This window comes from Chroicocephalus ridibundus, chromosome 4 (genome assembly GCF_963924245.1).
Source record: "Chroicocephalus ridibundus chromosome 4, bChrRid1.1, whole genome shotgun sequence".
In the NCBI taxonomy this organism is placed as follows: domain Eukaryota; kingdom Metazoa; phylum Chordata; class Aves; order Charadriiformes; family Laridae; genus Chroicocephalus; species Chroicocephalus ridibundus.
Genome location: NC_086287.1, coordinates 49,143,808 through 49,159,058, shown reverse-complemented (window position 1 = coordinate 49,159,058; position 15,251 = coordinate 49,143,808). Strand labels below are relative to the sequence as shown.

At 44.7% G+C, this 15,251-nt stretch overlaps 1 protein-coding gene across 1 annotated transcript in view; it reads left to right on the top strand.

Moving 5' to 3' along the window:
• The first annotated feature begins 336 nt into the window (after positions 1 to 336).
• TTC17 (tetratricopeptide repeat domain 17) overlaps positions 337 to 15,251 on the top strand; it is a 61,212-nt gene continuing 46,297 nt past the window's right edge. The window contains exon 1 of the mRNA XM_063332190.1: positions 337 to 567. Within this exon, the coding sequence (XP_063188260.1) occupies positions 352 to 567 (216 nt within the window). The 5' untranslated portion in view covers positions 337 to 351. The remainder of the gene's footprint in view (positions 568 to 15,251) is intronic.

Genomic DNA, 15,251 nt, shown 5'->3' with positions numbered 1-15,251 from the left:
TCAGCCTTGTGCTCCGGGCAGCGGCTCTGCCGGTACCGGTGCCCGCCTGACGCGCTCAGTGAGCCGGTCTCGGCGCCCCGGGCCGGGGTAGGTGCCTGTGGGGCACCCGATACGCAGCGGCCGCAACACGGAGGCCTCGCTCTGGCGCGGCAGCTCCGGCCTCCTTCGCCTAGTGGCTGCCGCAGGGCGGGGCGGGCTGCCGGCGCCGTCTGAGGTAGCCACCTGGGGCCGCCCGGTTTGCGGGTGGAGCGGCCGGGGCCGCCCCGGGGCCTGTCCCGGCACCGTCCCCTCAGAGAGGCGGCACCGCCCCGCCGCGCGAGGGACCGCCCGCTCGGGCCTCCCCCTCCCAAAATGGCGGCGGGGGCGGTTCCGGTTCCGGGTGGTGCGGGCAGGCCGGGATTGGGGAAGATGGCGGCGGCAGGAGCGTCCGGGCGCGGCGGGCTGGGTCGGGCGTGGGTCTTCTCTGGCTGGGCCCTGGGCCTGTGCTCGCTGCTGGCCTCGGGGACGCGGCCCGCCGCTGCCACCACCCACTGGGTGGTCACCGAGGACGGGAAGATCCAACAGCAGGTGAGGGGCCCGGCGGGCGCGGGGAGCTGCTACCGTCGCCTGCCCCGGTAGCCGCGGCCCGCTGAGGCGATGGGGAGAGCCCGCGGCGCCGCTCACCTGCAGCCCCTCTCACCCGCAGCCCTCGCCTGCCCCGAGCTGTGCGGCGGGGGGACGGGACGCGTTGGTCCCTGCCGGTCCGAAAGCCGCTGCAGCCGGGCGGGCGGCGGTGCTCACCTGCAGCCTCCCTGGTGGCTCCGGCTCGCTAGGCCGTGCCGCGGGGTCCTGTGGTCGTCGCGGAAGCGGCCGGGCCCCGACCCTGACCCGTAACGCGGGACTGTAACCTTCCCGTGGAGCGGGAAGCCCTTCGCCGTGCGGCCGGTGCCCTCCCCGGGGCACCCCGCCGGCTCCTTTGCCGCCGCCCGAGTTACCCGTGAGTTTGCGATTTCTCACATCCCCCCGCCCCACGTCCCCCTGGAAGTAGGGAAGAGGAGCGGTGGGATATCCGCGGGGTGCAGCAGCATCACGGCCTTCTGCGGTGATTCTGTGGGTTCAGTCAAAGCCTCTGACTTTGTTACCGGGCCGCGCTGAGAGAGCCGATGTGCATATCGTGTTTGGGCTTTTTCTTACACGCTTTGCTCCCTTGTTGTCACAAGGAGAACAGCACCATAAATCCACTCTCGTCTCAGATCTGCTTTGCTCTTAAGCAGAACTGACAGTTCAGTTTCCTTCTGGAGCCGAAGAGGTAATCAATTGCTGTAGCAAGCAGTGTGGCCTCCCCCTGTAAAAAAGATTCGTGTCTGCTAACATCACCTTCCTTTGGGGACAATTGTTGGTGGTGTCTCCCATCAGAAAGTATCAGGGTCATCAAAACAGGTGGAACTGGCTTTCTCTGCAGGAAGCCCCTGCTGTCTTTATGGGTCTCGGGCACTTCAGCTGTCTGCATGAATCCAGGCACTCTCTCACCCTAGTTAATCATGAATTGAGGAATGACAACACTTCCAGTGCTATCTTGCCTCCTTTTCCCACTTTAATGTAGTATGGAAGTGGTGAGAGTATATGATAACAGTGTAGAAGCATCTGTGTATGTATACTAATTGTATGTTATCAAATTTGGGTGAAGTGTTGATTTTGATTATTGCATGCAAAGCAGCTGTGACTTGAAAAAAATGAAATTAACTAAAATGACTTGGAAATCTGATTAGCTAAATTCAGCACTGATTTTTAGAAATGGCTCTTTATGATGTCAGTTAAGTGATGGTACAGGTAGAAACTTCCACTGTACCATGGCTGTGCAGTAAGCTGTTCCATTACAGTTACCAGTGCTGTCTGAGCAGGGGCATTCCCGTGTTCCGTGTATAAAGTTCCAAAGGACTATAGCTGAGGTGATAAAATAATATCCGTGGAATAACTTCTCTTACCTGTGCAGTTAAAATTAATCCATCCATTTCCGGCACAGAAACTCGAATTATAAATATGGTGTCAGTTGGAATATGAGGAGCTGGATTCTTCAGTAGTGGGTTATAGTGCTGCTAATTGTCCAGCAAGGTTTTTTTTGTATTAAGATGTATTTCAGCACCTGTTACTGTCATATCCCTGGCTCTTGTGCAAATGATACTTAAATTTGTGGTCATTGCCATCCCTGCAGAGCACCTTCGAATTTCATTTTTTGCACTTATTTGTATTTTGGGGGATGAGAAGAGTGGGTATTTTCTAGAGTGAACTTGAATGGTGTTTTAAATGCCAAAATGTAATTGTGGTTCAGTAGTTAGCAGCAAAACCATCAGATAATCTCCATTGTCCAGCAATAGGAAGGAATTGTCGTTGTCCCACTCTGGGCTGGTGCAGCCTCACCTTGAGTACTGTGTGCAGTTTTGGGGCACCTCAGTATAAGAAGGACATCAAACTATGATGTCCAGAGGAGGGTGACCAAGATGGTAAACTTAAGAGAAGCAGATGAGGTCACTTGGCTTGTTCAGCTTGGAGAGGAGAAGGCTGAGGGGTGACTTCATGGCAGTCTAGAACTTCCTCAAGGGTAGCAGCGGAGGAGGGGTGCTGATCACTCTCTGGTGACCAGCAACAGAACACAAAGAAATGGAATGAAGCTGCATCAGGGGAAGTTCAGAATGGACATTAGGAAAACATTCTTCACTGAGAGGGTGGTTGGTCACTGGAACAGGCTCCCCAGGGAAGTGGTCGTGGCACTAAGCCTGTCAGAATTCAAGGAGCATCTGGACAATGCACTTAGTCATACGGTTTAGTTCTAGGTAGTCCTGCAAGGAGCAGGGATTTGGACTCGATCCTTATGGGTCCCTTCCAACTTGAGATATTCTATGATTCATGGGCAATGGGATGCTTCATAATTGATTTATTAATTCATTGGTAGAACCACAGTATTCCAAAACATTTGAGCTATCCTTCTGCTAATACTAAGATGTAAGTACGTATTAATAGGACATAAGCCTAAAATGTCCCTGCGGAGCATCCCTTTCTTCTAACTTTTCCTAATAGTTTAAGAATACTGTTTGTTAAGTTATTGTGAGAACATTTAGCCATTCAGTCCTTCTCTCCAGCTATTTTTACTTTGTGCGTTTTCAGTGCGGCTTTTGTCCACATTTGTCTCATAAACTCTTTGGCTGTGCAGCTTCTTGTGTTTCTCTGTGGTATGGTGTTTCAGATTCTCAGCATACATAGAGCGTTGCCTGTCATCTTTTTAGCTTGTCTACTAGTTCTAATTAATCTACTCTTGTTTTGTAGAAAAATATTGTCGCATCGGATTTTTCCGTAGTACTCTAGACTCCTCCTTTGAATGTCCAAGTATTGATCCATTGTGCTAGTTCTTGCTACTTGCACAGCGGTCCATGTTTGGATTTTGAAGCACCTTACCTACTAGAAGACAGCTGTCTGAGTCAAGACTTGCATTTGGAATAAGCTTCAGCTGCTGCTGGTTCAGATACAATAGCCTAAATGGGGTCACAGAGTAACGCCACCTGCCCTACAGCTCAAACCAGGGTCAGCTAGATCTGGTCGCAGAGGGTCCTGCCTGGATGAATTTTGCGTCCAGGTGGGGGGTTTTGATGACCTTACTGGGCACCTGGTCCAGTGGTCGACTGCTACAGTGTGATTTTTTTTTTTTTTTCAGTCTATTCTGATCAGGATTTCCCATGTAGCAACAGATGTATGATGCCTCTCACTGTCACACCTCAAGAAGAGTCTGGCTCTGTCTTCTCTGTACCCTGCCTTTAGGAAGCTGAAAACAGCAGCAGCATCTCCCTGCAGCTGAGCCAGCCTGCTTCTCTCAGCTGCTCTGCGGGTTACACGCTCCAGGCCCTGCACCACCTTGAATGGGCTTTGCTGTCCTTGAAACTGGGGACAAAGAGCTGAAGCAGGTGCGTTCTCACGGATGCCTTGTGGAGGAGGATAATCACTCCCCTTGCCCTGCTGCTGCAGCCAGTTGGCAGCCTCAGCTGCAAAGGCACACTTGGGGGCTCATGGCCAACTTTATCCCCACCAGAGCCCAAATGTCCTTTTTTGCAAAGCTGTCTGCTGTTGAGCCCCAGCCTTTCCTGCTGCACGGAGCTGTTGGATCCCAGGCGCTGGGTTTGTGCTTGCCATTATTGACTTCACAAGGTCCCTCTGAGCCTGTGTCTCCAGCTCTCTCTCTAACCGCACCCCTGCCCCACGTTTGCAGAGGACATCGAGCTTGCTGAGGCTTTTTTCCCCCAGTATTGATTCCAGAAGGACACTGCTGGTGACCAGCCACTGTTGGACTTTGCACTGCTGATTGCAACCCTTCCAGCACAGCAGTCTCTAACTGTAAGTGGCTAGTACTGTCTGGCGGCTAAGAGTGGTTGTATTAATTAGCATTTACATTATTTAATTTTCGAAATATTAGCATTCTCAGTCTGAAACACATTTTTAAAGATTGTCAACTTTATACAGAGAGACAGGCTTAGTCTTCTCTAGGACTACCTCAGTTTATCTGAATGAAGCCCATAGGATTGATTAAGATGTGGGCAAAACTTAAGTGGTAGTAAGACCCAGATATTTACCCTGCTAAATGTGCCACTAGCTGTGGATGTCCAGATAAGCACCGATGACAAGTGAATTCACTGCAGCTTTTAGTTTGCCACTGTGAACCAGTAGCAAACTGTTTCACTGGTTCTTTCTTGTTACCAAAGCACGCTATGAGTGAGGAGCTGAAAGCAGAGGTTACAGATCCTGGCCCATATACAAAATATAATAGCCAGAATCTGTTTGAGGGAATAAGTGTGAGAATATTTTATATTACTGCCCTAAAATCTCTGCTAGCTGTTTCTCCTTGTAGTGCAGCAAGGGTATAAGCCTTTAATATGAGACTATATTCAAGTGAGATTGATTTTCCTGTGGCATAAGGCAGCTAGCAGTACCCTGACTGAGACTTGAGCTGGAGTTCCCAGTGGTATAACAACCTGGCAGGGGTGGCAAAATTAAGGCAATCCAAACAATTTTCTGTACGTCAGCAAGATCTTCTCTAGTAAATGGGAGGGCTTGCTAAGTAGGCCCTACTGTTACAGTTTCTAGTGAGCATTGCTGAATGAAGAAACAAATTAATTCCCAGCAGTGCATGTAGCATTTCATTGTCTCAGTAAGCTGTCAATAGAAAAGCCATCAAGCTGTATCTGTTGCTGTAGTAGTCTGTTTTCAGGTCAAATACATCATTCTCTGGATCAGTTCATATTCTTCTTTTGGTCTGAGTCCACCTTCAAACGTGTGTTCCTGCAAAGCCAGGGACTGAGTAATCATCTCTTTAATGAGATTATATCTGCTTGGTGCATATGTTTATAAGCCTTCTCATTTCACAACTCGTAGTATAAAGTTCAGGCTAATGTATAACTGATTTTAGACAGTGCTTGTCGGCCAGTAGGGAAACTAGTCACTCTACAGAAATACTAGTGTACTTCAAGAGAAGGGAGAAACTTGGCATAAAGAGAGGACAAACAAGTGACAGATTAGATGTAATGCAGGAAGCAGTTTCAGTAGTCGTTCATGGCTTTACTTGTGGGGACCAGCTACTATCATCTCTGAGACCTGACATATCAGAGCTGAGGTAGGGTCTTTCTAAAGATCCCTTGATGGAGGCGATTGAAGTTGAGCAAACTGGCAGGGACTCAAAGGACTGTTTTTATATCAATTGCTATAAACGCTGAAAAAGTTAGTTTTGAGTAACTAAACTAAAAGAAGCAAAGAAACCTACCAGGCAGATGGTCCAAGGCAAGACTGGGGAAGTGTTGCCAGGAGCAGAGAGCCTCTGGCAAGGAATCTGAGTTGGCAAAAAGTTGTTTTGTTTTTAATGCACTGTCGTGTGTTTTGAAGCTTGTTAGAGAAGATCTGGAGAAGAGAGTGAACAAGCAATGCTGGTTAGCCTGTTTGGGGCTAAGAAGATTAGCTGCTCAATAAACGTGACATCTGAATTTCATGCAGTGCAGTAGTGGGCTTAATTCTGGCTTAGTACATGCAACGAGGGGAGACATTGCCTAACAGTTGTTTGTTTCGTTGTGGATTTGAATGCAAGTGTGCCTCAAGTTGCAGCAAGGCAAGATAATTAATGGATTGCTTTAGAGTTGGTTAATGCACTACTGATGTCTGTCGTCTGACTGCACACATATGCTAACAGGTTGAGGTGACAACAGTGGTCCATGCAAGACCACACCAAGACAAGAGGAAAAGCAGCCATCCAAAACCAAGGAAAGCTGAAAATCTAGTGCAGACAAATAAAACTATTTGTTGCTTAAAGGATTTTCTGCAGTATATTAAGCAGTCACTCAGTCCTGTCTTGAAAATGACAGGTGGATGTTTGCTTTGCTCTTTCTCTAAAGGTTAGTTTGCTTGGCTGTATGACCTCTTTCTTGACTGAATTTCTTACTCTTCCAAGTCTGTTGTGTGCTAAACAAAACAATTGTTCATTTTTACTGAAGTGTGTAATGTAGCATGCCTTCCCCAAAACAGTTGCCAGTAAATGTGCCTCTTTATGAGCCTGTGCAAAGAGACCTAGGCTGGAGGTTGGTGTGAGTCTACCACAGTTCGTGAGATGTCTTCCAGCCCCAGGGTGATGAGCTGAAGCATGGTGATTTTGAAGCATACATCAGCTTATCCTCACGAAAAGGGAAACTTGTTCTGTTTTAAAACTTCTCTCTTGATCATCAAAAACTGTGGGATTTAGGCCTTCATCTAGTGTGAAAAATAACAATTTAAAAAAAACCCAAATTTATCTTTAATTTTTCTGCCTTTTCCTAAGTGTATTCGAAAAGTTTGAACCTAAACACTTTGGTGTAGTGAATGGCTGAGACTCTTAATGTCCTTGTCCCCGATGGGGTGCTGCTGACCTAGAACTGCACCAGCGCTGCCTGCTCGTGGGGGAGCACAGCCTTGTATTTCTGTGTCGCTGTGAAGGTGACGGCTAGATCCGAGCTTGATAAAAATAGGCCTTGTGGTAGCTTGTATGTGGAGCGCAGTCAGGAATGCAAATTTTTTGTTCTTTGGGGCAGTCGTAGAGAAGTAGCTTTCACTATTCTCAGCTCAGCAGTGAAAGATTTGCATCTGAGGTGGAGGAGCTGAGAGGCACATCCGAAGGGACACTGAAATACATCTGTTGGTGCCCACGCCCCTCAGGCCTGCCGCAGTCTAGCGGGTAAACTTGTGCCAGATTTTGACTGCTGACAGCAAAGCTTTGATACAAAAATGTCTGGATTTAGCCCAGCATAATAATACATGCCCAGGTGGTTCAGTTTTAAGTCCAGAAGGCCCCAGCAGTGGCTCTGACCGTGTGTAGGCACCATGTCCTGCTCGCTCCTCCACTCCTGGTGTTTCCGTACAGCCTTTGTCCTCTGGGCACAGGGTGGCTCCCAGGTCCCATTTCTCTTCGCATCCTCACACTTCAATGTCCTGGCCTCTCATCCTGTTTTCCATCACTCTTAAAATAAGGGTAGGACAGACTGACAATATGATACGAATCAGCTGTTTAGAACTGATTATTCTGTGGTGAAAGCTGTGCTTGGTGCCTGGCATGCCTTCCCCGTGTTGTAGTGAGGTGGGGGTTGCTCTCTTCTCCCAAGTAACGGGCAATAGGATGAGAGGGAATGGCCTCAAGTTGCACCAGGGGAGGTTTAGATTGGATATTAGGAAAAAATTCTTCTCCAAAAGGGTTATTACGCATTGGAACAGGCTGCCCAGGGAAGTGGTGGAATCACCATCCCTGGAGGTATTTAAAAGACATGTAGACCTGGTGCTGAGGGACATGGTTTAGTGGTCGTTTTGGCAGTGTTAGGTTGATGGTTGGACTCAATGGTTTTAAAAGGTCTCTTTCAATCTAGAGCATTCTGTGATTGCATATTGTGAGCTTCACAGCGAAAGTATAGCCTGGAAGTGGCCCAAGCACATGTTTGCATGAAGGCCCCATCAAAGCCCAAAAGAACAAATGCAGCAGGACTGTGAAATCCACTGTTATTTCATGTAGTTGAACTCTTCTATTTTATTTAAAAAAAAAAACCAAAAAAACCCAAAAAAAAAAACCCCAACATTTAAAGCTGAATCCCTACCTGTTACTAACCAGTTAGGAAATGAGAACGATGGTATAAAGTACTTGCCCAAAAAATATGTCACTGGATAAAGTAATTTCCCTTAAACTTTAACCAGAAAAATGAATGGGTTGTCTGCTGTTCATTTGCTGAAAGAATTACTGCTCAGCTTTAACCTTTTTTTGGTATCTTGTGAGTCTAATTAGTATTTTTTCCTTTTCTGTAGTTTCAGCATTACAACACTTAATATTTTTAGAAATCTGCAGTGATCAGGCAGCAGGAACCAGTCTGCCTCTATGAAAACAAATACTTGTTCATTACAGATGGATGTGAGTGATCTCTCCATCTCTTGTTTTCATTCAGCTGAGTGTATGGCTGGCATCTGTTTGGCTACTGAGAAAATAAACCTTAGCTAGAATATAGACATTGGGAATTTGTTTTTTACCTTCAAGTATGACCAACAACACATTGCAGACAAGTGGTGTGACAAGTGAAGTCTTGTTTTCCTTTGATGTATTTAGATCTGTTATCTACAATACTCATAGCTGGTGTGCTCTCTGGAAGTGATCTCAGTTGAGCAGACCTATTCAGTAATACTGCAACTTTGTTAATTTTAACGTTTGAAGTGCTACAGTGTTTAAAATTTCTGTTTTCCCTGTTGGGCAGCTACTGTTAATACTGTCCAACACCTTATGCTGTTTTGTTAACAGATTCTGCAGCTGTAAGCTTTTAAATGGCTCAATTCTTATGATAAAAACTTAATTCAGCACCTTTTTCTGTGTGACTTTTTCGGTGACATGCCTTTGAACAGCTGTCTTCGGACAGTCCCTGCTCATCGTTTGGGTAAGCCACAGCATATATTTTCCAGTTTTGTAGCTTGCCTCGCACTGAAACCTATACAGATTTTTTTTGCAGCTTTTTCAGAAATGCCATGGTAACATCATGTTGGGAGTGTAGGGTATCTCAAGACAGCAAGAATATACCAAAAGGCAAGCATCAGTTTTTAGATCCTTTGCTGCCACTTGAAACTACAAGGAGTTCCAGCCTATATGAGTGGGAATTGCCTTCATTTAGCAAGTACGGTGACAAAAGATCTACTATCTATAAAACAAGTATGAGGAGTCTATTTAGCTGTATGCCATTGTTTGATGTAGTATCTTTTCCAGCTTCTTTCTGTCATAATCTGCCTTCTGCATGTAGTAGAAAGCTTCTAGGACATACAGAGGCACTACCAGCTGTTCTGATTTTGGCGTTCCTGTGCCTCAGTTAACAGTGGGATTTCCACATTACTTTAAAAAAAGCATTACTTAAAAATAGTTGACTGAGGCATTCATTGACCCTCATCTTAAAAAATTTACTTCCTGTTGCAATATATATGGATTGTGGGGAAGAAATATACTGGAAGGTTTGGCAAAACTTCCAAGTGTGATTATTCAGAGACTTCAATATATGCAGGTAACATAAGAGACACCCTAAAAATTCAGGGTTTGATTCAACTCCGATGTCTATTTTTGTTACACAAATTCTGTGTGTTTCTTGCTGAATCAGGTTCTTGGTGTACTTTGTGACAGTGAATAAATTTGAACTGTGCTTTATAAAGAAACTTTCACCTTTGGGCAAAGTTGAACAGAGAGCGTTTATTCTGAAAGGGGTTTACTGGCAGGCTTTCTGCAGGGTAGCTATAGTAGCCACCAGTTTCAAGGAAAGCTCTTCAGCACTATTTTTTGCCTGTTTACTGTGTTTGAATCGAAGTCAGATTCTTGCATTTCAAGCACTTCATCTCCAGTGCCACAGTTTCAGCACTTTGGGGGACGAGTAAATGAATGTGGTGCTCTGCCATCAGCCTAATGCTTTGAGTTAAAAATGAGTAAGTTGGAAGAAAAGTATGTTCTGGTGCAGGAGTCCCCGCTCTCCTCACCGCGAGGCTGTAGGTGCTCTGCAGGTTGGCATCTGTTCCGTTTCAGTGTCCTGCAGGGAGTTGCTTACATTTTGCAAAAGATGAGCTAAATCATAATATCTGTCTGTTTTTTCACTCTTTTCACACCCGTAATCAGATGATGCGGCACAACAGACTTTGCATGAATGGGTGAAGATTCTGTGGTGTTAGCAGAGCACTGTCCTATTGTTGCATAAAAGCAAAGATGCCATTTCTAATGCAATTTGAATATATGGTAACGTCCTCAGCTCCTGTCTTAAATGTGACAGGAAGCATCAAATCTGAAGTGGTTTTTAACACTGGGCGGGGGGGGGGTCGGGCCGGATATCTGCAACTTTCTGTGTGGTAGGGGAGAGTGTGTAACACACTAAGGTAAGACTAAGTCCTGCCTGGCAATAGATTCAATCCCAAGGTAAAAAGAAGTGTCTGAGAACACCTGGGTATTTGATTGCAGCTGTCCCAGTGTTGAAATAAAACATGACAGCTTTTGAAGTAATACCTGCCCTCTATTAAGGTTTTAACTGTTGAAGTCAGACCTATGCTGGTTTCCAGAGCAAAGTTTTGTTCTGTTTTCCTTACTAGTTAGTTGTTTAAAAAATTAAATGCAAACACTGTACCACACACATCTTCAGCAGTGCTCAGAACAAATACAAAATTTTGTTCATTCCAGCAGTCCCAGAGCTGTATCATCAGCAATCTGGTGAAGCTTAGTAAGATGGGGGCCACATATGCCCTTTATTTCGGAGCAGGAGGCTTTCAATACACAGTTATTTGCAAATACCTGAGTTATCATAGAAGAGGGAAGCCACGGGTATGAGCTAGTAAATACATACTGTTTGTACCATAAGATCGTATGCAATTGTGGATATAATGTGCTCTTTCCTCAGAATGATCCAGTACCATTCATGTTGCTTACTGTTTTCTGTCTAAAGAAATATTTTCTCTAATGGATGCAATGAAGATGTAGTTCAACTGTGCAAAGGTAACAGACATAAAGAAAGGAAAACTAAGTTGATATTTTATGCAGAACTTCTCTCGTGGAACCAGCCTTTTCTTGTTTTGTTTTAGATACTTCCTTGAGACTGGAGGCATTTCCACAACCAGATCAGTCTCTGGGTGATTATTAAATGGAGGCGGCAAGCATCTGTAAGAGCACAGGGATGACGTGAGAATGAATGAAATCAGTATCTTCTAAATCTACCTAGAGTCTTCAGAGGATTTTTCTTGTAGCAAGGAAGGGGTGTAATCCAGAACAGTCTCCACGTATCCATTAAATAAATTTCATTTGTACTGTAGTATTTCTCACTAAATTTGACAAGTGAGTGAAGCTCTGAGGGCTTTTCTAAGTCTCTGGGGTGTGTTGTCATTTAAATTTTTCTAAGCAGCAGCCCACAGGAAAGTTCTGGCATGTTTTATGTTTTTATTCAGGGTATAATTTTCTGGGGTCTGGAATATGGCTGCACCTGGAAAGCGGGCAGATGCTAGGTGGCACTCAAGCATGGGCAGTACCAGCAGCGAGGATGGGGCAAAGGGTGAGCGCCTGGAAGGTGAGCCCTGCAGGGCTCCAAGTGTGCCTTCTCGATTTCAGCACGTGCTGCTGCCCACTTGTCTTTACTGTTGCTGCTCTTACCTCTGCTGTGTAGATTTTGTGGATGTTATATCTTTGTTTGCTACTCACTGTGCTAAATTCTTCTTGAGGTGGCATTACTGCCCTTGATGGCAAATGCAGTATTAGTGCTCTTCACGGCTGAGTAGGTCAGCTTTGCCTTTTTCCAGGTGTAGAAACCACTGGCACTGTAAAACAAAATGTTTGATCGGGGGGCGGGTGGAGGTGGGGGAGGGAGGTTGCAAAAAGGTGGATAATGAACCAGAAATCTTGACAGTATTGCTGGCTGGATCTGAGAGGAACAGGTTGTAGTTCGAGAGCAATGCGGCTGTCGCTATGGAGAGGGGGGTGATGAAGTGCTTACCTGAGGCCGATTCAGAGTAGCCTGCTGATCTGGCTGAAAACTAGTTGTTTAATCTTTCAAGTTATTTTTCAGCTGAATTGGCTGGCCTGTTTCTCAGTGGAGCTACAAGATTACTGGTAGTAAGAAAAGGGAGGAATCCCCTACTTGGCAGCAAGGTGATTTTTTGCATTAGTCTAAGCAAGATTGGGAAATTGCACTTTAAATTCTATGAAATTCTGAAGTTTGAGCACCATCATCCTCCAGACTGATGCCTGTTGAAGACCGAGTTGGCATTATTTTCCCCATTTGCAGGCATGATATCATAAGGTCTCCTGTGGGTTTCAGTTAATAGTCTGTTTTCCTTTGTGTCATATAACATTTTTTTTTGTAGACCTGAATGCTTTTTATTTCCTCAGTTACTGTTTTGTAATGCCTTTATACTGTAAATTTATAAACTGAAGAGTGTAAGAACTGATAGAGTATATTCGGCTCACTTTTACAAGCTGCCAAAAGTGCTCTGAAGGCATTGGATGTGCTGGCTCAAGTTTCTTGTGCAAACCTTGTATCATTGTCCAGTGTAGCTGCTAAATTTTTCCATTAAAATTCTTTCTCAGAAATTATTGCACCTAAATTGGATTTTAATTTTTAGGAGCTAATAATAGTCTTTACTCTGGTAATTTCTTGCAATGGAAGTCTTGAACTTTCATGATCAGAAATTATTAAATGTAAATAAGTGTAAGGTTGGATTTACTACTGAAGCTTTGGTTTTAGAGCTTTATGTTTACACACTGCATTGGTTTTAGGTAATGACTGCTAAGGTTATTTAGTAATATTAACTTCCTACTAGGTTGAAGGGTTTTCCTATTATTAGAAAGTGCTCATTATCTCATGACAACCAGAGGTCAGATCCTGGAAGTGTAAATTTGAAGACTAAAGAAAAATATGCATGCTGCTTAACTTGAGATTATTTCCTGGTGGATTGACATAACTTTATGAATTAATTCAGCACCATTACTGTTCGGTTGTTGTTGTTGTCACTTTGATTTCTGCTGCCAGGTAATAGTTGATAGGAATTTGGTACTTTTTGCATTGCTTTTCTGTCAGCCCGTGCGTGCTGCTTTGGTAACATAACTCTCGAAATTCCCAAACACTAAATTCAGACCTAACTCTCATGAGACTGTTTTATTGAAAATTATAAGCAGAAGCTGTACCTGAATAGCGTTCTGTTTCTGGATGAATGATAAGTTGAGATCCGTCGTCTTCCAGAGTAAGACTTTCTAAATGGTGGTGCCTGCATAACTTTCTGCAAAAAATTGCTCCCCAGGTGCAGTTTGTCATTGAAAGTGGAGCTGATAGTTGACTTTGCTCTCAGTGTCTGTGTAGTATCATGCAAGCAGCCTTTAGTTGTCAGAGGAACAGTGCTGTTTTGAAATGGGCAATTAAGTGCTTTAAACACAGTAAAACTTTGCCTTATTTTCTTTGCAAATTCATCTCTCATTTGCTTGCACATACCACAGTAGTTTCTTTAGCAAATGAGGCATGAACAAGTGCTACATTTAGTACGTAACTCGTTTTGTGTGCAATCAGTTCAAAGTGAGGTGGGGCCCATAGGAGGAAATGAGAAATACGACAGAAAGTAAAATGCTGTAGACTTTAATACTTCAACTAACAACACCATTAGGTTTTTTTATACGGTATTTTCTGTGGTTCTCTGAATCATTGTGGATACCCTTTATTGGCAACAGTTGAATCCGTAATTTCCAAATTCATAGTGTAAAAATTAACTGGTGTCAGTAGCATCCATTATTTTCTATTTATCTGGTGATCTTAGGCAATTTCTTAAGGCCGAAAATGAGTTACGTGTAAGTATCTGGACTGTGTAGGTAGCCATCCACCAAAACAGCTCCATGCTAAAAGAAGCAGTTCAGCTTTTGATTTAGAAAGGAATGTTTTGCCCAATTTATCCAAAACCACCTTTAGGGTTGGTTTGGTTTTTTTTGAGGTATGGGGGAACAGATGTTTTTGTCTCAGAGGACAGGATCCTTACTGAGCAGGATCGGTAGCCTCCCTCAGTAGGGAGGCTTGCAAGGAATCTAGACTTCACAGTCCAGAGTCCAAAGAAAGTAGATTTGAGCTTCTTATCTTGACTTGCAGCCAAGAGAACATAGCCCAAGGCTTAATCTGTTGACAGGACACATTAAAATGACCAGGAAATTTGCTGTTTTCCTACTGGAGATGCAGTTTTCTACAATAAGAGAGAGTCCCAGAAGTGTGTTCAAGTTGTTCATCAAGGTGACAAAAAATTAAGAGCTGGAGCTCAGGAGGTTCTCCTGCACATGTGTATATGTCAGACTTTTCCATTAAATTCTAATGTCACCAAGTTTGGACAGATTTCATGGGGGTGGACAGCCCGTGTGGAGGTATCAGCGCAAGCACATAGGTACTGCTTACATCTTCATGCAGCAGCTAGTTCTGTACTCTGAAAGCTTGAATGGAAACTGAGCATATCCAGGAACAACTTGGTGTAGATTGTCTACCATAACAGTCACTGTGTTAAAAATGGGAGATCTTGCTGTCCTTGTCACCCTTCTTCCTCTCACCCTTGTCATCACATACTCCTGTCCATTTCCTTGCTTCTTTTCTCATACTCACTGAATCCTCCATGAGCTAATTTAATTTATTAGTTCAGATAAAGTAACTGATAGGGGATTGTGTCCTGTTCAACTATTGAGTTTGGGTTAGCTCACAAGAGAGCCTAGTGGGTGCTAGAGCTGGCATGCAGGACTAGCTGGTATCGCACTGACAGAGTGGAGGAAATGGGGCTGGAACCCTGGAGGTGAGCCTTCAGATCAGCTCAGCTGCTCATACACCACCTTCTCGATTGTAATGACTTTCCCACACCCACCCAGGCAGGAGAATTGATTTGGTGTGAGGACGAGGCCGGGGTATTTCAGCTGCGGAGTGAAGTGCCATAGCTCACTGAGCTCAATTACAGACCAGTAAAGGTCTGGCATGTAACCACTTTTGTCTGTGACTTACCCATAATGTCACTCTTCATTGAGCTGCTAACTCCTGTGCCTAGCTGCGGAAGCTGTAGCACCGTTTTCTATAACAGAGTTTTCAGTCTTCGTCTGCTTACCTCTTGATTTTGTTCCTTTACTTAATCCTGAAGGCAATAGATCTTAACTCTAGGCCAGTGTGTTAAATTGTTTGCATGGAGGAGTTGACTTGAAGCTGAGGTACTTTATGCCTATTGAGGGACATGAT